This window comes from Tachypleus tridentatus, chromosome 8 (assembly GCF_004210375.1).
Source record: "Tachypleus tridentatus isolate NWPU-2018 chromosome 8, ASM421037v1, whole genome shotgun sequence".
Lineage (NCBI taxonomy): Eukaryota > Metazoa > Arthropoda > Merostomata > Xiphosura > Limulidae > Tachypleus > Tachypleus tridentatus.
The window spans coordinates 126705659-126729284 of record NC_134832.1 but is presented as its reverse complement, the minus strand read 5'-3'; the positions used below and the strand labels follow the sequence as shown (position 1 = coordinate 126729284).

Below are 23626 nucleotides of genomic sequence, written 5' to 3'. Positions count from 1 at the left end.
ATGGAACTATTACTCTTTGCACATTTGACAAATATATTACAAGTGAGTTTTCAATTACTTGTGTATTTTTTTATAAAATCGTACATAATTAGGATACATACAGCTATTGTATTTATTTTTCTTTTGTTTTTAATTTTTATTTCTATTGCTTAGAAATATGTGATTGGATTTATTTGCTTTCAATAAAAATGACTAGTTTTGTAGAAGTATTAAAACAAAGGTCCTGTTAAAATACATAACAGGATTAAATTCAACTGTAAAGTTTTTATTACAAAGTATATAACTTAACAGAAGAGGAATTTTAGTGAAACTCTGTTACATAATCCATTTTTAACTTCATCATTCCTGTTGGATGACTACAGTTCTACATGTTTTTCTTCATAATTATTTACATGACTTAAAGACCTAATTAAAGTGTATTTTAAATGATATTTGCATATAATTTTTTTCCAAATAAACATACAGCTATTTACAAAGTAATAGATTTACTACTGTATAATTGTTTTTATACAAATTAGTACATTGTATGAGTTATATAGAGATTATTCCTTCATTAATACCTTAATTTTTGTACAGTTTTAGAAATTAGCACACTGTATGTTTTGTAAATGGATCTATTTCTTCATCAACAGCTTAACTGTTATACAGTTTTTAGCAAGCTAAATACACTGTGAGAGATGTACACAGACTTGTTCCTTCATTAGTAGCTCAGTTATTGTACAGTTTTTTGGAAATTAGTACGTTGTACATCTTGTACATAGACGTATTCTTTTATTATTAACTTAATTGTGCGAAACCTTTTTTTAACAAATTAGTACTTTGTACAAGTCATGCACATATTTGTTCTTTCATTAACATATGTTCTAAAATCTGGAATTTGATTTCTTTTAGTGGATGAAGTGTAGATAGCTATTATATTGCTTTGCACAATAAGAAATAAACAAACACTACTAAAAATTACTAATTTAAATTTTATCTTTGATAATGCCTGCCCCTTTACTCTGAATACATTTACAAAACAAAATGACAGACAAAAATTCCAAGTTTTTTTTTTGAATAAGATTGAGTTACAAAGGCTTAATTTTTGTATCCACAGAAAGTTTAACATTATTTGCTTTACAGATTTCTGCATTATATACGTATGTTGGTAAATATGTTTTAATGCTAGTAAAAAACTATGTATTTAATCAAGTTTTATGCATTCAGGTTGACAAGGTATCTACAGTTTGAGAGATATAACATGTTTAAAATATTTCTTTTCACAAAGGTTTACAAATCAATAAACTATTATACACACATCTTTGTTTTGTATTAATTTACTACATTTTGGTTAAATACAAAAATCAAGTAACTTATCAGTTGGTTATACCTGTTTCTTAACATTTGTCAAGTCTCTATCTAAAATTCTAAGTGCTAAAGTCTACTGGCATCTAGATTAGGTGGATAACAAACACGTTTATATGTTATTAGACTGTACTTTCCATTTTGGCACTAATTTCTTTCTCTCAGCAACCTTCTTTAGTTTCTTGATTTTGTTTTTAGGAAGTTTTCGCCCTGATGCAGTTTTCATAAGATTGGTTATTTTTCTGTTTCTAAGAAGACCATTGCTGGAACCTTTTAAACTGTTAAATAGGGTTTTACTTCTGGGAATTTGAATTTTACCAACATGATGATCTTGAATTTTGGTTTGTTTGAAGTAGTTCGGATGGTGGTGTGTCCTTTTAGTAGTATTAGTGCTTTGGGTTGCCAGGTTCATTCTTGTTCCTTTTGGCTTAGCTAGAATAATAGTGACCAGAACTTACTTTTACAAAATGAAAATATGACCTTTGTGATTATGAAACATTAATCTATACATAAAATATGAAAATTAATTATTAATTTGATTTTAGCTTTTTCATAATATACATTTAATACTTAGTCTTTAATGACATTTTAGAAGATGTCTTTCAATGTGTTGTTTGTCTAACTAATATTTATTGTTATGTTTTAATTATTATTATAGACTTCCTAATTAAAAACTAAAACACCTACATCTATGGTGTCCATTAGAAATATGATTGTTTTCTTTTTTGAGTATCATAGGTAGACAGTCATCACTTTCTTTTTTTCTAGTTAGTTTCACTGGATAAGAAATATGATCTTTGTAATTCAGGCCATGGTCCTCTACAGAAAACCTGCTAACCTGAAACAAAAAGATACTGATACCTGTAATTTATCTTTAACTGATTATGCTAACCTAAACAAAATAAAAGTACTTTGATACCTACCAAATTACTGAGTTTGATGAGAGATATCTGAAAATATAAAACTTGTACTTATGTAGAGTTAAAAAGAAAATGTATCAGTGAAAATACAGAATGATGTTTGAGATAGTGTATGTTTAAGTTTCTCACAATTAGCTAAATCCTCAGTGAACTTACTTGCTCATTGTCAGTAAGTTTCAGCCATCAACTAGAAAGCAAAAGTACACACATGATTAAAAGTAAACTATTTTTTAAAGCTGATAACAAAATAAATAACATGGGATTAAAGGACAACAAGGGACTTTTTTGGTCAATCTAGGCCATCCTATTTACTAAATTAAACACTGAAGGAACTCAAAGCCAGCCCTTCTCATTTAAATATTTTTCAAACTTTCCCTTAAATAAAATTCATCTATCACATCAGAAAGCAGCACATTTCAAAGGCCAACCACCCCTTTTAAAAGAATAATGCTGTCTTACTTTACGAAGACTCTCACCCTGCCAAAATTTATAATTGTGTCCAATAGTCTTATTATTCTCATCATTAAATAAGAAAAAACATGACACATCAACACTATCAGATCTCTTAATAATCCTTAATACCTGAATCAGATTACCTTTGACTTTTTTTTTTTCAAGAGAAGACAAGTACAAAGTTCTTAACTATCCTCTCATGACACTCTTTCCATTTCAGGTATCATTTTATTAGTTCTTCTCTGAACCCACTCCAACAATTCAATGTCCTTTATAAGTGACACAGTACTGTAAATATGGTGTAACCAATGGCAATATAACATCTTTAAACTTGTATTCAGTGTTTCTGTAGATAAAATCTAAAATCCTATTTGCCCTGCTACCAGCAACAGCACATTTCTTAGATGGCTCGAGAGCCTGATGAACCATATGCAAATATATTTGTCTTCCATAATACTGTTAATGTTATTCTTATCAATTTCTCATAATTCAAGTTATGATAACCAACTTGCATTAACTTAGATTTATTGCCATTTATTCACCCAACTTGCCAAATAATTCAAATCCTTTTGTGAAACAACAGCATTCTCCTTACAGCAATCAATGCTGAAAATTTTACTGTTACCAGTAAATTAAAATAATTGTTGCCCATTCCTTCATCAGTGTCATTAATGTAAGTTAAACAGATCAAAGGTCCTAATACTGAGCCTTAAGGTATCTCACTTGTGATGTTAATCCAATTTGAGTGATTTCCATAAGCCAGTTTTCTATTCCATGAGCCAACCTATCTCCCATATCTAAAGAGATAACTTTTTGATAATCCTTTTATATGGTATCTCATCAAATGCATTCTGAAAATCCAGAAGTACAAAATCCACACTCATACCCTTTTTCTGCATTATCAGTAACCTCTTTATAGAATGTTAAAAGATTAGAAAGACATGATTTTTCCCAACTAAAACCATGCTCAGTATCCAACAAAATTTTAAATTTTGTTAAATGGCTTTGCAAAGTATTTTGTATCACACTTTTAAAAACGTTTCCCATCACTGATCTAAGACTATTTGAACTACTATTACTGGGACAATTTTTATCACATCTCATGAAAACATGAGTAACATAAACTAACTTGCAATCTTCTGAAATCTGCCCACTGTTCAAGGAATTAGAAAAAATAGTAGTAAATGGCTCAGACATTTAATCATTGACCTCTTTCAAAACCCTTAGGTAAATATTATCTGGTCCAGGAGTTTTATCATCTGTTAAACTTCCCAGTTTTTTGTAACAAACTTAGAATTAATGTGATCATTGTTTTCTATCTTGTTTCCATCTAGAAGTTGTTCAAGATGAGAAGAATATTTCTTAAGTCTTCTTAAGAAAAAGTAAAATTTAATAACTCAGTCATCTCGTAATCATCAGATATTATCCTTGTATCATCCCTCAAAGGTCCTACTCCCATTCTAATATTTTGCTTATCCTTATTGTATTTGAATAAATCCTTACTATTTATTCTTATATTATCAATCTTTTTTCATATACATTTCTGATTTAATAATTTTTAATATGGCCAACTCTCTTGATCTTCTATGATCACCCAAGTCTTCCATCATTGTAGTCAATTTAAACTTCTTATATTCTTTGTATCCATTGTGAGTTAACCTGTAGTTTTTTTCTTGCAGCCACCACTTGTTGTCTGTAAGAAACATACCTGTCTTGAATATTCAAGAATTTTAAAACATTTTACACATTTTATCAGGATAGCCTATAAATCAGTTGGCCAACTCCTAGCAGGTATTTCTTGTCTTACCTCTTCACAGTTTGCTTTCTTGAAATTTGGAATCAAAATTTCAATATTTCATATCTACATATGCAGCAAAATATCAAATATAATTGACCAATGGTCACTTGCACCAAGATATTCTCCAGTCTGTGCCATAACTATTTTTTGTTATAAGTTAACCAACTGTTGAAAATAAGCTGGACCAGTTTATAAAAAAATCTTTCTCTGTCAGAAATTTACTCTAACATTTCTTAATTTATATGCCTAAAATTAAGATTTCTTGAAATTATAATTTTATTGACAATTGAATTCTTTATATCAGTTTCTCATTAATTTCATCACTTTCATCTGGTGGTAGGTAACAAATTCCCACTAAAATCTTTATCATAACCATTAACAGAAACCTAAATAGATTCAATCTCACTGCTATTAGCTTTATATCCTCAACTTGAACAAGCTGCAACTCACATTTCACACAGAAAGCCACACCTCTCTCTTTTATTAGTATAGTACTTAATCCCTTTTAAACAACCTATAACCTTGTATTTTAATGAAATTTCTGTCATCAAAATTTTCCATATTTTGCCAGGTTTCAGCTGTTCCCATTATATCATAGTTATCTGTTTTGATCACTGCTTTGAAGTCATTTGTTTCATTTCTTATTGCTCTAGCATTACATTAATAACAATTTATCCTATCGTCAAAGCTATCTTTGTTTCTTGTTCCCACACTATACTCCTTTCTTCAACTTATTTTTTTATTCATTATTTTGGCCCTCTCCACTGTCTAATCCTGCTTTAAAGTTACCCTTACAGTTGAGTTAATTTCCCTTGCAAACAAGCCAACTTCTACTCTATTAAATGTTAACTATCCATTCCAAAAAAACAAACTCTCTTTTCACACTTAACTGAATCCACAAATTTAACCAGCCAACTTGCTATTCCTTACATGTATTAACTTAACTCTAGCATGTGGCCCCCTAATGACCTACTTATAATTTTATCCCAATGGTTTAAGGCTTAGCAGTATCTCAGAAAAAATTAAGCTATTATGTCCCTTTTCTTTAAATACTTTTATTAATGCTTTGTACTTAATAAAGTATAATTTGTACTTACTAAGCTCTTCTGACCTACCCTTCTCTACATCATTAAGCCCTAAGTCTACTACGAGGACTGCATCACTGTTAGCACCCTTTACTATATCATTTACTCTGTTGATTATAGCCTTCACCCTTGCCCCTGAATAGTATAATTTAATTCTTTCCTCCCCATTCATCCCACAGACTGTTATACTCACATATTGTACTAAAGAATATCCTACAGCAAAAACATTCTTATGCATTTAATTCACATGTTTATCTGTTCCTTTTGTTATCCTTCCCTCAAGTTCATAATCTGCATAAGCTAAAGGCTAAAATATGTTACTTGACAGAACATCTACATTATAATTAGACCTACTGCTACTAACCATATTAGTACTGATTTAAATATACAAAAGCCATTATTAGCCATTGTTTCTTTTGCACACAGATCCTTTTTAAACCCTGCTGCTATTTCTCACAATTCACCCTTCTCTTTATCCATGTCCACTACTCCAATTTCTCCTCCAACTTAATAGCTTCCTTCAGTGTACATATCATTCCCAAATAATTCTACACTGTCCCCCACAACCCAAACTTTTCTAACCCTTTTCTTTGAGAGGAGTAACAGGATACCCTTGCTTTCTCAGTTCCAAACTGCTAGGGAGATCAGTTCTCTACTGGGTTGGTCTAATTTCACTGGTATGAGACAGTGTGGATACACCCCTGAATGGGAAGTGGAACTGGGGTGTTACCTAAAAGTGTAGTATAAATCATTTCCAGGTAAGGAAGATGTTCAAATTTGGCATTCACACATTGCATGATGTTTGCACACATAATATAATTTCCAGTCTTTCAATAAAAGGCACTTGTTAACACACATACATTTATACATCTGTTCTGACAAATGTCTTCTGGTTTGGTAGGTTTTTCAAAACTGAAAACATAACTACTGATGCTTTTAGCTAAATGTTCTTCTCCAATAATTGTATGTTTAAAACAGGAAAATAATTCCAATATGGAAAACGTTTGCAGTTTATTCATGGTAAAAACAAATCCAATAAGATCATTGTTTTGGAGATAACTTTATTTTTACCTGCTCTCTCATCTGCTGATGGTGCATTCTTTTACCATAGTGATGGTTATCCCCAAGTTTGGATGGTGAGGTTTTTTTCAGGTGCTCAGTTTTTCTATTAGCTTTGTGTTCATGTACAGGCTGTGAATAAAACAAATGTTGTGTTACAGTAAGAAAAAACAATCAGTTTTGTTTTTTTACAAAAAGAGATAAATTTAAAGAAAAAATATATTTCACAATTTTTAAATTATTTTGGTAACTTTACAACTGGTTTGCTTTGATGTGTTTGGAAGTTTGTGCAAAGCTGCATTAGGGCTATCTATGTCAGTCATCCCACATTTAGCAGTGAAAGACTAGAAGGAAGGCAGTTAGTCATCACCACCAACTTATGGGCTGCTCTTTTGCCAATAAATAGAGGGACTGACTTTGTAAGCCCAATGGCCAAAAGAGTGAGCATATTTGTTGAGATGGTAGCTCTCTGGTAGAAGTGTGTGAAAGCCATCAAAGTATAGGTTTTATATCCACAAAGGCTTCCCTCAGTAGTGTTCAATATGCTTATACATGGAAGATACAAAACCATTACTTTGTTTAACCATATCAAAAAGACAATGATTTGATGGAAAGAGAATTTGAATACTATGAAGGATCTGTGGTAGAATGGGAAGCAGACTGTGGAAGGAAAGTGTCAATATGAAGCATCATTTGCCACAGAGGAAGGTTAGCATTTTATAAGATAATGTGTAAACAGCTAGGAACTTAGAGTGGGAAGGGGTATCCATTAAAGGTAAAAAATGCACAGAAAGCATACAAATTTGAGTAATTAAACAAATACCACTTGTAGCATATATTTGTTTTACAATAATATGAAACACAGTACTATATAGTTGTCAGTAAGAGTACACAAGCATCTATGTAACTAGAATAAGATGTCTGTACAGAAAATATGCTGCTATTCAAAAGTTAAAGAACAAGCTGTTTGTTGATCACTAATTATTTATTCCTTAACTTCCATACAGAATATATATATATATTCTTTACATGTGATATAACACATTTTAATAGAATAAACTCTCAGCTGATGCTAATTGGTGCAAAAGATTCATCATTAGTTGCGAGGCATAGATTCAGACAATTCTGTGACTTTAGATAGTACTGATTATTATAACTTCACAGGAATTTCAAATGGCTGTTACATCAGGATGCCACGTGATTGACAGATGTAAGTACTCACTTTGAACACGCCTTACTCAGCTATTCTTCAAGCTAATGCAAGCCACATCCATAACAGTCCTATACAGCATGTTTAGATGGAAGAGAAATAAGGAATATTAGTAGAATTCTCCTGACTACACATCATGAGAGGCTTTCCTTCCATGTCACACAAGGCTGCTTCTTTAAAGACAGTCAGAATATGACTGTTATTCATGGTACCTATGTCTGTATTGAGAAGATTTCCAATGTAGAAGCTGTTATATAGCTACAAAAACAGGCTAAGTGTATTACATGAACCCAAGGGTTGTTGAAATGGGTATCATTATAATGCCCAAGCACTACATTACCAGTATGTTGCATCAGATCTTGCTGTATAAAATAAAATGTCTGTGTCTATCAACATTTGAACTAAACATTGTAGAATAAAAACAAGTATATTGTAATTGTGTATTATTGCAGTTATTTCAGATGTGATGAAATAGTAAAAATGCTTGATTCAAAATACATATCAAACATTTATGTACCTACATCCATTGAAAGAATTGTTCTGGACTCTGCAAAGAGACATGTTGTTTTTCTATTGTTTGTTTTTTTCTTCTCTTCTTTCTTCTTCCAAGTAATTTCAATTAATCACCATTCTTTCATTTCTCTACAGATTAGGTTGAAATTTGGTTTGTTTGTGTTTGTTTTTTTTTTTTTTTTTTGGGGGGGGGGGTTAAAAGTGAAGCAACCCCAGTATTTTTGGCTCATGTGAAATTATATTTATAGCAATTGAGATAAAAATGTGCACAAATATAAACTTTTATGCATCCAACACATTGACATAATAAAAAAGTTGGATTTGCCTATTTTGAATATCTTTTTTAGGGTGGGTCACAGTTCACAAAAAAAGCATCAATTTGGGGTTTTTTGGTCAATTATTCAACTGTATTTGGACCAATTTAAATGGGATTTGGGACAGAGCTACTTTTTATAGGCTCCACACATTCATAAACAAAAATGATGGGCTTGTCTCTTTTGAATAGTTATGGGGGAGTTATCAAAAGGTAAAATAAACTCCTCATTTTAGGGATGGTGCTTTTTTTTTAATTTCTAACAAAAATAGCCTTTGCAAGCCCCAAACAAAGATATAGCTAGTTTTGAACTTTTTGTTCAATTTTTTCAGTGAGGAAAGCACAAATTCTTTTCGTAAAATATTAATGTGTATGTTAACCAACTTACCTGAAATTTGGCACAAAAATTTGCTGACCAGAAAAATCGAAAACAGTTTATATCACTGCTCTGAATCAACAGACAATATTCTGTGCCAGAAGTAAAACCCAAGAGCTTTAGTGTTTTTCGGAAAATGAAAACGAGAGCAAGTTTTGTATCCGAAAGCTAGTTATATGACCTGTACATTACAGAGCAGTAGTAACCATGACGACACCAATCAGAGGTAGAAGCACTTTCTTCATTTCCGAATCATCGATAGCGAGATTGCTTAATCGGCTATCGTATTGTGGAGTGGCAAGAAGTAATCGATTTGCCAAAAAACGTATTATAAGAACTATGAGTAACAGGAACTTAAACGCAAAATAAATTAGTTTTGTTGTCTTAGGACAATGTAATATGATGATAAGTCAAATTATAAAGGTGATATCCATCAGCAGTCAGATATATCTGTTATGCAACATGGCATTTCTATTGTGGAGATGTTATAACGTGATGGTCAGGTTCATCTTTGGTTGGTAAAGAAGTGTCCAAGAGTTGGCGGTGGATGGTGTTGATTAGCTGCCTTCCCTCTGGTCTATAACTTCTAAGTTAGGGACAGTTAACACAGATAATTCTCAAGTAATTTATGCGAAATTCAATAAACAGTGTAATGTGATTATAATCTGTCTTTCAAAAGTTGAATTTGGTTGATTTTTGGTATTATTGAACTTCTAACTCCTGGCTGTATATTTGTTTTAATTATTGTATGTTTCTTTCTATTTAGTGTTTATTTTTTATATGACTTTATTATATAACATGTTATTTAAATCGATAGGCCTTGTCTTTGTTTGTTTGTTTGTTTTTGAATTTCGCACAAAGCTACTCGAGGGCTATCTGTGCTAGCCGTCCCTAATTTAGCAGTGTAAGACTAGAGGGAAGGCAGCTAGTCATCACCACCCACCGCCAACTCTTGGGCTACTCTTTTACCAACGAATAGTGGGATTGACCGTCACATTATACGCCCCCACGGCTGGGAGGGCGAGCATGTTTAGCGCGACGCGGGCGCGAACCCGCGACCCTCGGATTACGAGTCGCACGCCTTACGCGCTTGGCCATGCCAGGCCGAGGCCTTGTCTAGCCGTTAGCGTTTGGCTAACTGGGTAACTGTTTTTGAGCGGTCCATAGCTAACAACTCCTCCCCTTCCTCTCTCGTGGCGCCTTTAGTGTCTCTTTAGAATGGACAAAATTTCTGGACAGCATAAAGTACAGTACTTTAAATGAAGGCACTTAAAATCCAATTCACAGAAAATAGTAATATTTACCGATTTTTTTTTAATGACTTGTGCTATCTGAGCAACAAAAAAGGGGAGCTAATTTTCTCTTAATTTCGATAACTTTTCTAGAATCTCGTTGAAATTGGGATGAAACGCAATGCGTATAACAGAAAAATTACGCTATGATGTTTCAATATAACCAAACTTGAATCGCAGGCTGACAACATTCACTTTACTCAGCCTAATGTTATGCTATGTTCATGATTATTAATGTTAACTTTAGACTACATTTTCACGTCTTTCTAATGTTTAATGTTGACCGTATAAATTACAAGGAGTAAATCAAGCTCTCATTAATATAGTGAAGTGTTAAGCCAATTAAATCTTCAGCCTAAAGGGAAAATTTAGACCCTACAGGAATTAATGAGATGCCCAATCTAATATTTTTAGGCTTAACACTCCTACGAAAAGTGGGGCCTAATAGGCCCCAGAGCAACTTGAAAGGTTATTAATATTAGGCTAATAATTTTGTACTTAAATGAAATTGCCATTTAAATCAATTAATGAATGGATTAACGAGATTCCCACTGTCCCTATCTACTATCTAGCGAATCCACAGCCAGGGGAACGGGCTTGGAGAAATCAGGACTAGAAACGTCTTTTCGTAGAAGTGTTAATGATAGGCTAATCCATTTGTAACCTAACCTTATTTCAGCTTAAGAAAACCACAAAAATTAAAAATCAATGAATCTTCCAGTGACATATGATTAAATATAGTTAACAAAATATCAAATCTATTTGTCAAGGAAAATAAAGCCGTATTCATCACTAATTAGCACACCAACGAACATAAAATCTCTGCTACTTTCCTTACAAAAACTGTACTTAAACAACTGGTGAACATATTCCAGGTGTGTCTATGTTTTCTAATTTCAGTAATGATAGCACAAATGGTTATAGTTGGACAAACTCTATATATACGGGTCTCGTTCAGTCTAGTAGGCCAATGCCCGTATCGTCTATCGTGATCTACTACGTAAAATTAAAAAAATTCTTCATGGTTCTTTATGTAGCAGTTTTTATTAGTGTGATTATTTCAAAATAATGAATGGTGCAAGACGTAATAAACCTTAGCAGATTAGATATTACTATAATTCCTGGAGTCTTTATTTCAAGTAAGTAATAAACCAATAGTTTAGTTTGTTTTGAACTCTACCGGTAGATTATTTGAATTTCGCGCAAAGCTACATGAGCGCCAACTGCGCTCGCCGTCTTTAATTTGCCAGTAAAAGGCGAAAGGGAAAGCAGCTAAGCATTACCACTCATTGCAAATTCTTGGACTACTCTTTTACCAATGAATAGTGGGATTGACCGCCATGTTATAGCTCCCCCGCGGTTGAAAGGGCAAGTATATTTGGTGGGACGGAGATTCGAACCTGTGACCCTCAGACTGCGAGTCAAGCATGTAAATACCTGACCGTGCCGAGCCGATAAACCAATAGATCTGTATCAAACGGAAAAAAAAAATGCTATCCATTATGAATTATACAGTACACCTTTTTTCTTGTTTATTAAATGTATATTTAACTATCTTGTGTTATTCATGTTATGCAACGAAATGCTACATTTACAACAGCAGAAGTTTATCTAGGAGTGGGGATCTTCACCCAAACTTCTAAGACCAAGGTTCACAAAATTTTATCTTACAGTCACTAATAAGTACTAATTGGTATCACCCTACCCTACGAAGTAAAAATTCCTTTATTTTAGCGGAACTACCTCCTTTCAACCAGTGCTGGTGGTGGTCCCCTGGGTCACCTCTCTTTGTAACCTACCCATATTTTATGTACCAGAACTATTAGTGGTATACATTGTTAATTTAACATACTTTTTGTGTGTCTCTATATGTTGTTTTAAACTTCTTTAGAGGCCACTAAAGTGATTAAAATGCTTTTTCGCGATTTCATTGTTTACATGGAAATTTAAAACGAGTCAGCACTATAAACTATCTTTCATTCATATCATTTTATTGGAATTACTTCTCTACTTAGCGATGATCTACCATGACCAGGTAGGTAGGGAGCTCAATTCGCAATCTGAAGGTTGTGGATTCAAATCCACGTTTCACCAAACATGCTCGCCTTTCCTCCCTTGGAAGCGTTATAATGTATTGATTAATACCGCTATTTCTTCGTAAAAGAAGTTAGCGATAAGCGGTAATGCCTAGCTGCCTTCCATCTAGTCTTTTGCTAGTAAACTAGGGATGACTAGCGCAACTGACCCTCGTGTAGTTTTGCACGAAATTCAAAAATGATCAGAACCAGACATGGCCAGGTGGTTAAGGCGCTCGACTCGTAATCTGAGGGTGACGGGTTCGAATCCCCGACGCACCAAACATACTCATCCTTTCAGCCGTGGAGACGTTATAATTGTAAGGTCAATCCCATTATTCGTTGGTAAAATAATAGCCCAAGAGTTGGCGGTGGGTGGTGATGACTAGCTGCCTTCCCTCTAGTCTTACACTGCTAAATTAGGGACAGCTAGCACAGATAGCCCTCGAGTAGCTTTGTGCGAAATTCAGAAACAAACAAACAATCATAATCTGTGTGTCACGGTATTAAAACCCGTCAGCAAACATGCTCGCTCTTTCAGCCGCGGGGCCTTATAATATAACATTTAATCCTACTATTTGTTGATGAAAAGTAGCCCAAAAATTAGCGATGAGTGGTGGTGATTAGCTGTCTTCCTTTCAGTCTATTATATTAAAAGTGGAGATGGCTGACTCAGATAGCCCTCCTTTAGCTTCTCGCAAAATTCAACAAAAGTAAATTATCCTTACTAAGAAGTAATAACACTAATTACTACCCAATAATATAGCATTTGCTAGTTTATCTTTGTACTTCTGGTTTTTCTTTACTGTGAATAACGTGGATATAATAATATTTAAGCTCTACCATGACGTTAAGTTCAAGTGTGCTTGTGTATAGTTGTAAAGGAAGCCATATTAGCTTACAACTGTGGTTTCAGTTGGGTGATCTTTAGATTAAAATGTGTAACTTAATCACTGAGATGCTGACGCAAGTAAAACAGTCTTGAAATGCAGTTTTTCTTGTTAGGGTTTGCCAACATTTTCTGTGTCAAACTGAATAATGCACAACATACAAGACACGTTTTAAAATATTTCTCATATCCTCTTATGAAAAATACACGAGTTATCAGATTTCGTATGACAATATAAAAGCCAAGTTCTGAAGGATTCTTACTGTCCACTCCTCAGAAATACACAGAATATCAAATTCCGTGTGACAGTATATAGGACAAGTTTTATCATACTCTTGGTATTCACTTCTGAGATAAAGAGATAAAGGTAAAGAGATTCTGTATGGCAGTACACAAGACTGGTTTTTAAATACACCTAACAACCATCTTAATAAATGCGCGTGTCGCTCATTTTGAAATAGATCCCAAGTTTTTTTGTTTTGTTTTTTAACTTCTACAAATGAGATTTCACTTGGTGTTTTCTTCGCTAGTTTCTGGAAAGAAAAACATACATGTAAAAGAACCGATATATCCTTTGTCTCTGAGAAACTTCTCTTGTTTTAAAACAGTAACCCTGGATGAGATCAAAACAATTCAATTATAGAATCCTCTTTTGAAATATTGACAGTAATTAACATTGGTGGTGTTTTTTAATGTAATCTTCCTTTTCTTTGATGACTGTCGTTTCCTTTCTAATGAAATTAATTGAGAAAACTTTAACAAATCATTCGACAGTAATATGTTGTTTAAAGTATTAGCCCTAGAAGTACGTTAGAGTCAATATTCACCTGTCGCAACTTTAAACACTTTTAGTTTTTCTCAATTGCTTATACACCAAATTACTTGTGGGCTCACGGCTTTGTGGGTTACAGGATTCATAATAGCATCTTTTACGAAGGGTGGCCCCTCTTTTTCAGGGTGTTATCGTTTTATACTAAGACTTCTTAATCCAACTTACTTTTGTAAAATTGAGAAGGATTCATAATACCGCATTGGTTAAATGTTAAAAAAAGTACAGTTAATACTCCAAATAATCCATTGATAGCACTATGTAACAAAATTTTCACTTTTTCTTGTTCCTGCGCAGTTATTTCCCAATTGCTTATGCCTAAAGTAAATGGAAAAGACCTATTTTTCTCTTCAAACTTTCCTTTTGTGATCTGGAAGCGAAAACATGATAAATTCAAGGAGAACATGGGAGGATACTCAGAGAAGCAAGGCGAGAGCTTCCACCAAGATATACTGGACTTTGAACACCGCTACCAAGGAGCGTACAACGAAAACATGATGAGAGACAATATTTGAGGGCTGATACGTGAAAGTGTTTTACATTACAGTCGCAATTCTGAAACACTATTTACTTCTAAACATTTTTGTTCATTTTTGAATAACTTTAGTATAAATACATGTAAATCTTGATTCATATGTTGTTTTATTCAGACCTTATGTAAATGAATATGTGCAAATTTGCCCGTTTTTACATAAAGAATAGGTTAATTTCTAAATTTCATTATCCAGGTAACAAAAGCAAAGTTTGAAGGGAATAATGCCCATTTTCTGTACTTTTACAACATAAGCAATTAAGAAATAACACATACTATCCAGGAACAAAATTTGTGTTACATGGTGTTATTGCTGGAGTTATCTATTCATTTTACATGAAGAATGAGCGATTTCGTACATTTTATTTTTTCTTATGAGTTCTTTACCGAACATTTTCACTTTTTCAGTCCTGGGGCATTATAATGTAACAATTTATCCAAATATTCTTTACTTAAAGAGTATCTCAAGAATTAGCGATGGGTGATGTTGAGTAGCTGCCTTTCCTCTAATCCGAGGCTCGACATGGCCTGATGGTTACGGCACTCGACTAGTAATCCGGGGGTCGCAGGTTTGAATCCCAGTCACACCAAACACGCTCGCCCTTAGTAGGTAGTCTTGCTTCTAGCAACTTTCATAGGCAATCATAATGATTGATCTTTGGTTTGAACCACTCGTCTCTTTCTGAATTCTTCTCTGTTGCACTTCAGATTAGCTGTCTTTATTACTTATGCTTCTAATTATGTTGTTACTTGAAACTCATATTCAGTCTCTGGACATGGCCAGGTGGTTAAAGCATTCAACTCGTAATTTGAGGGTTGAAGGTTGTATCCCTTTCCCACCAAACATGCTCGCCATTTCAGCCATTTCACCACCCACCGCCAACTCTTGGGCTACTCTTTTACCAACGAATAGTGGGATTGACCGTCACATTATAACGGCCCCACGGATGAAAGGGCGAGCATGTTTGGTGTGACGGAGATTCGAACCCGCAACCCTCGGATTACCAGTCGAATGCCTCAACCACCTGGCCAGAGGAGAAATTAAACTATTTTATTCCGAATTGAAAACTTATCTTACATCTCGACGATTTTTCTTAATTCTTAAATTAGGAGTTGAAGTTTGCGAAAGTAAGAAACTGAATCGCTTCTTGAAGCTCCCTTTGACTCCTACCGTGGAATCTAAGCTGCTGACCAACTCGCAAGGATATTATTAGAATTTTAAAATGCATAAGAGGAAGTCGTGTTTACGTAGCGATTCTACGCCTCTTGCTTTCTGTTGGTAGTAGTTATGTAAATACTGATGGTACGTTTTAAAACGTCTTTAAATTTCCTGTTTACGTCTTAGTCTTCGTACATTCTGGACAGAACTAACATTTTAGTGGTCTCCACAAATGAAATGTATATGTACATATTTTATAACACAATACACAAATATCTGGATAATTTTCGTGTTTATCGTTACGGCTTTGTATTTATTTATTTGTGATTTGAACGTATTTTCTGCGTAAAAGTGAAATAATTAATATAATTTCATTCTTATATTACTAACAGTTTTTTGATATCTGTATTACAAGTGTTTTCATTGTTTGTTTGTTTGTTTTGGAATTTCGCACAAAGCTACTCGAGGGCTATCTGTGCTAGCCGTCCCTAGCAGCTAGTCATCACCACCCACCGCCAACTCTTGGGTTACTCTTTTACCAACGAATAGTGGGATTGACCGTCACATTATACGTCCCCACAGCTGGGAGGGCCAGCATGTGTAGGGCGACTCGGGCGCGAACCCGCGACCCTCGGATTACGAGTCGCACGCCTTACGCGCTTGTTCAAAGTGATACATTAAACAAACCCTCTGGTGATAGAAAGAACGTTTTGTTAGAAATTGTTTATGGATACAATAAACAACATGAATAGAACATTTTCCTCTGTTAATTAACACAGCCGGATCATTCAAAATATCAAAGTTATTATGCATGCCAGAGAATATATAAATCGATTTCAGACTCATTTTCTTACGATAGAAATTCAGAGAAAGTAAAACCCAAACGTTTTTTTCCCAAACCAGCTGTTCTTCACGCAAAATATCGTATGATAATACCGTGATTATCAAAAGATTGTGATAAAAATGAATCGCATGCTTAGGTGGCGTTCGATAGTCTGTATCTTTAACGATTTTCTAAATTATTAAATTTAGTTTTTTTATATAGTGAGCCGAGGAATAAATGGATTTGAAGAGGATTGATTTGGATAATTTTTTTCTCTGCGTAAAGAATGAAAATGCGTTGTTGAAACTCTGAGATTAAATGTTTTGAAAACTGTTAAAAGAACGGTTGAATTTACTAAAGACATTCATGAAAAATCACTTTTGTATTTTATCTTGTATAAGTTATACGGAGAAAATTGGATTTTATTTTTCCAATTTCTTCAATTTCTGGTTAATGCTGCATTTGCTAAACGACTTCTGAAAACTTGGTTTTCTACATGTCTTGTGATGTTGATTCCTCAAAAAGTGTGGTTTACTAATATATTTGTTACAAAAAGTATATAAACTCAGTTTTGAAGAAATCGATATATTATTAAAGTTTTTCATTTTTATATTCATTTATAGGGAAGATTATAAAAGTTGTCAGATATAAGAAAAACTGGTTAGTGTGGTATTATTAATTTATTTATTTTTTGTTTGTAATTTATTGATATGAAGGCTATCGAACGTTGTTTTTGCAATCCTTTGATGTCAGGGCTACGGAGATTTCAAGATGGCCTGAGTGATAGAAAAATGAGTAGTTTCTACCAAACGACGGAAACAGAGAATAAAAGAGAAAGAGAAGTCTGGCCTAAGTTAGAAAACATTAAAGGTGAATTTTCAACAAATTTAATAATTGCCTTAGAAACTGTACTTTGGTTAGGTATAATTCCTGTGTGGTTGCCATATTTTAAACACTTTAGTTTTTGAATAAAAAATGAAACAAAATATGCGGATCATCGAACTCATCCTTTCGGTCGTTCGGCTGTTTCCGTGACGTTTTACAAGTATGACGTAACAATTGCCAAACACGCTTCGTTGCGCGCCGACCATTTTGTTCCTTTAAATGCTGGGGTTTTATGTAAATCTATCGGTGCTTTTTTCGGATTACATACTTCGTGAGACTATTTTTTGTCTTGATATTGTTATTTTATGTTTGTTTTATGATAACATGATTTACTGCGTTCCTTATGGTTGTAAAAACGGTTCGGCATCGGGCAAAAGCTTCTTTCGTTTCCGTGCAAGGAGGAACTGGCAAGGTGGCGACAGTGGGTACGGATGGTCAATAGGAAGAACTGGACTCCTTCACACCATGCAAAGCTTTGTCAAGATCACTTTGAACGCTCATGTTTTGTATCGGATCCCACTGTTTTGGATTCTGTGGGTTTCTAGCCAGGCAGGTTGAGACTGAAAAAAACCATCGGTAGTATACATTATCGTCTCCATCATCTTGTTACGAGTCATAAATACCCGGTACAAAGATTGTGGAAGGGCCGACTATTAGTTACTATAGTCGACAAAGTATAAACAAATAAAACCCAGTCTGTGATACCAATAATTTATAAACACCAGACAGGTTTCGAGATGCTTAAAATTGCACGTGAAATAATACAGACCATATTTGTTGTCATGACTTAGACTTACCATTCTTCCACTGGAGGTATGACCGACTTGCAACCGGTCTGGGCGCTATCAGTATCACTCACAGTTCCGCTACTCTCGCTCGTGGAACTGTCCTCATCACTAGAACTTGTCAGATCTGTGTCAAAAGTAACTGTTCTAGGTTCGTTCAGAGTAGGTTTGAATTGATATGGTGCTACTCGACACTGTTCAGAACACAAAGTCAAAATAGACTCCGCCTCTGTTTCTACGTGTGCACTAGCCATGTTTATTTACATTCAACGTGCTGGCGTTGGCGGTTTGTTTGGCAATTATTACGTCATAGTACTTTTCCTAGCGGCAAACCTTAAAACTAAAACGTTCGGATTGCCGCTCGGAAAGGGTTCTTTCTGCACCAAGTTCTATGTTTCATTTATTAGCACATTTTTTATAAAAAACGTGAACCTGCAAAATTAATCAGTATGAATAGTTCTATTGACTGCAAAGTTTTCTTTTTTCTGTAAAATTCACCTTTAAAAATTAATCACTGTGAGAATGAACGGCCTAACGATTGATATATTAGAGTGAATTTAACAGTTTTAAAGAAATAAGGAGAATAATTTGTCTCGTGAGCTAGAACTCTAAACTAATTGAATCTGCCTGTATGGACTTTAACAAAAGGCAGATAATTATTAAAAGTACAAAAAACAGACGATTAATGGGAGTATAAAAAGCAGACGATTATTGGAAGTTCGAATACAACTTCTTTAACTCACGTGACAGTGTTAGTGAATTATACATGGATACTTTTGTGAGAGAAATTGGGAAAAATAACTTGGCTTGTCAACGGAATTTTAAAGCGCTTGAATTTGTTTCAGTAGATCTTTTACAACAACAAGGAAATTCTATAATATTTAATATACATTTCTTTACACCATAAATATCAGAATTTTTGTACATACGTTAACTTGTTTTTAATTATATATATATATGTAATTTTAAAAACAACTGGAGTGCGTGCTGTTCGTTTATTGTCAAATTTATCGCCGACAAGTTACAGATACCTACTGCAGAAGAATCCTTGTTCAACACCACTCATATATTTATATTATTATATATATATATACTACTAATGTAAATAATGTTTCGACAAAGATTAATCTTCGTTAATATAGTAAACAAATTGTTTATGGAAAAGAGAAAAGCATTGGTTTCTTTCAAATTTTAGCATCTATACCTTTAAATATTGTAATTTTTGGTAACGGTGATTATATGGTACATACTCGTATTTACTTTTATAGACTATGCCAAGTAACAGTACGTGTGTTAATTTACCATCTTAATAGCTTCGTTTTCAGTTAAAATTTGTGTGCTTGAGAATGATCGTATCAGTGACCGAAAAGCCATATTTGTTTTAAAAATATTCTTCTTTATTGTAGAGGCTCTAACTTGTAGTAAAATAATTATTATACCATCTGTTTAACGTGCTGTACATTTGCGGTTATGCTGGGTGCTTAAATACTATATATTTACTGCTATATTATATGTTCACACACAAGATTCCACTTGCTTCTATACCAGTTTGCCCTGCATGGCCAGGCGGTTAGGAATCTTGCCTCTTAATCAGAGGGTCGCGACTTGGAATCCCCGCCACACCAAACATGCTCGCCTTTCAGCCGTGGGACGTTATGATGTTACGATCAATCCTACTATTCTTTGGTAAAAAGAGTAGCCCAAGATTTGGCGGTGGGTGGTAATGACCAGCTGCCTTTTCTCAAGTCTTACATTGCTAAATTAGGGAAAGCAACCACAGATAGCCTTCGTGTAGGTTTACGTGAAATTTACACCAGTTACTTGTTTTATATTATGTATTTACACACCGAGAATTTACTTTTCTATTACGTTATCAAATACTATTATTTATTGTCATACCATATTCTTACATACTAAACATTTACCGTTATACCAAGTTTTTACACACCGATCATTTATTCTTATATCACGTGGTACCATGATTTGCTCTTATACTACATAATTAAATACCATGATTTATTTTTACACCATGATATACAGTTGTAACATGTTTCAGTTCCGAGCATATGCTTTTATACATTGTGCTAAAATTACATGCATTTACAGTTATAGCAAACGTTTCGGTAGCGTAGTTTCATTGTTTACCTTAGACTTGCACAATATGTTTTTACTTCTATGCTATACGCTCATGACTTCTGCTTTCGGGTGTTTCTTTCTTTCTTTTGTTTTACGAAACCGATGTTTGTTTTACATTGTTTTATTTAGATATCTTAAAATCGATTTTATAAAATATAACACCGTGAAACAGAAGTCTTAAGTGTATGGTATAGAAATAAATGCAAGATAAGTAAACACAAGGAAAACAGTTAAACTGTGACATAGAAACACTTGCTATAACTCTAGCTTCACATGCATTTATTGATATACCAAGTACTTGGATGGGATACACGTACTTACGCTTACACACCTAGCTTACACTATGATATTTCAAGCTAACATATTATTTATAAATCATCATAATAGTAAAAATATATTTTTCGACTCTGGAAGTCTTCAATTTCAGTCTTATTGCTGGTGTAGGCTGGAATATAGAACCTCTTATTGTCGGTTTTATGAGTTTCTTAGGCAAGCATGAAAAGTCTCAGTTTTCAGTTTTACTGTTATTCTAGTTTGTAACAGACATTTATCGATTAAATATTTGTCACAGTGTACATCTGAAATGGAAAGAACTGAAAATTAATGATAGAAGTTATTTTCTCAAGCGCACAAAAACGTTTCTAGGGACTGTGTGGGCTAATGATTCTAACTGTGTTTTATCTGCCTGATGATATATAAATTATCACAACACTGATGTGAAAAATTTCTATCTGTTCTTTCCTTGTTGAAGAGCGCATGCCAAGGCCTGGGGGGATGGTACTCGTTTTCATGGAATCGTGTACAAATTTTAATTTTTGCTTTTTAATGAAAGTGTACCCATAATGAAGTTTGAAGTGCATAAGAATATGTTACATCTAAAGTAAAACATATTCATTTGGATACATAAATTTATTGATGTGCTATTTTTACAACCTTTGTGTCTGAAGTTAGTCTAAAAAAATGGCGTATCGAGTTTTAATTTGGTTTGCTGTATTTTTTCTGGATGTTAAAGAACATCATATTATCTTGTATATAATACTATTCTTCTATATATTTGTAAGGCCCGGCATGGCCAAGCGCGTTAAGGCGTTCGACTCGTAATCCGAGGGTCGTGAGTTCGAATTCCGGTCGCACCAAACATTATCGTCCTTTCAGCCGTGTGGGCGTTAAAATATTACGGTCAATCCCACTATTCGTTGGTAAAAGAGTAACCCAAGGGTTGGCGGTGGGTGGTGATGACACTAGACCTTCCCTCTAGTCTTATACTGCTAAATTAGGGACGGCTAACGCAGATAGCCCTCGAGTAGCTTTGCGCGAAATTCAAAACAAACAAACTATATATTTGTTCTGATGAAAACATCGACTTTTTAAAACGCTGAAATTTACTATTTTAAAGGACTTCTAATTACTGTTATTTCGAAAACGTTTAACTCACTACATTAGTTTGGTTTCAAAATCGATTTCTTCTACTCCAAGTCTCGTGAGATGCGTTTCGCATTCTTTTAATACACAATTTAAACTTACAAGGTCGTGTTTTGTAATCGTGTGATTGAAATTTGTGAACGTTTGGAGATTTAAATTGAACTCTAATGATTTCGCGAGGTAAGATAAAAAATATAGTTTCTCTCATGAAGACTGTAGATATATACAATAAGAAACATTTACTTTAAACATATTTTGCTAAGAGTTACCTTTAACATGTTTTTTTGTTTAGAAAAACGTTTCAGATTATTCTAAGACAATTACATTTTATGTATGTTAGCTGTTATAATTAAAAATTCGTGAAATGAGACCTAAGATCTCAGTAGAGACCGAGATAATATCGTTTGCTCTGATGGCACGAATATTATTACGAATTACACGTCAATAACTCTTATTTCTGGAGTATATTTATGATATATATTTATCTATAAGATGGTGGGCAAATGCGTTATTGAATGTTGCCATATCAAAGAAAACCATATTCTTATTAGTAAACTAGTAGTAATAGTTTTACTTTTCTGAATAAAAAAAAAACAGTTGTTAAATAAAGTACTCACCGCTTTTGAAGCTTCGTTGAAACAAATTAAAATTACCAAAAGTGCACAGGAGAATATTATTAGTTTTCTTGTAATCGGTAGTAGTTTCATCTTGATGATGTCCGTGGTGAGATTGCTGATTTATTGATTCGTTATTAGTACTACTACAGGGCAAGGAGCAAAAAAAACGTCGTGAAGATAAGATACTTGGAAAAATGAGGAATCAGTTCGTATGAAATCGTGCCAGTTGAACCATAACAGAAATTGCGCTACCTAGTGGTAACTTTCTGAGTTGTGTTATGATGATGTATTTCACAAATAGAATGACAAAAGTTAGTTGAGAGTTAATGATGTCTGGATATTATATTGTTATCTTGAAACATTAAATAAAGCGAGACGCGAAATCAGAATTTTTTAAAACAGCAATGAAACTTTGAGCTTTTTACGTGTTCTGTATTTTTCACATTAATACAGTCTTTCGATTGTCAAATCAATTTTATGATATGTTGTTACAAATGAAACATAAAACTGAGATAAATTAACTTGGAAAGAAATATGTGCATTCATTTAATTACTAAATATCAACATTTATTATAATTTGGCTATGATTCGTACACAGATGTATATTGGGATAGTTACTATGATATGTGCTATAGTATGATTTGTTAAGTTACAAGTTTGGCCATGAAATTTTCACTTTTCGAAAGCGCTCCGGTTATAGCGTTTTATAATTTAATATTAAGTTATTAGTGTAGTTACACTGCGTTCTATAATCAGGTACACGTTATTAAATGTATTTATAGTGGGATATGTAATTTAACGTATGTTTAATACAAGTAAAAGTATGATTAGCATTTAATTACACATAATTATAATTGTTTTGTTGTCTGTACCATTGTTATACTATAGCTTGTACCAAGAAACACGTCGTTGTGATATTTTCAGGTAAAACTGGTGTGCTTCAAATAAGACAGGTTTGCAGAATAATATATTTAACCAAGATAGTATTCATGTACGTCGGAGCAGAACCTTTAGACCACGCAGCAGGTGGACCAAAATTTTGTCACAGTAATTGTAAGGCTTTTTAGACTAACTTGCACCTTAAAAATTGTTATACATGATATAACGGTAA

At 33.6% G+C, this 23626-nt stretch overlaps 1 protein-coding gene across 1 annotated transcript; it reads right to left on the bottom strand.

Moving 5' to 3' along the window:
• Positions 1 to 249: 249 nt before the first annotated feature.
• On the bottom strand, positions 250 to 9237 carry LOC143223444 (uncharacterized). Its single transcript, XM_076451444.1, has 4 exons — positions 9084 to 9237; positions 6672 to 6791; positions 2032 to 2182; positions 250 to 1776 (listed from the first exon to the last, which is right to left on the bottom strand). Exons 2-4 carry the CDS (start codon positions 6696 to 6698, stop codon positions 1457 to 1459), a joined length of 498 nt encoding a protein of 165 aa, XP_076307559.1. The 5' UTR covers positions 6699 to 6791; positions 9084 to 9237; the 3' UTR covers positions 250 to 1456.
• Positions 9238 to 23626: the final 14389 nt, after the last annotated feature.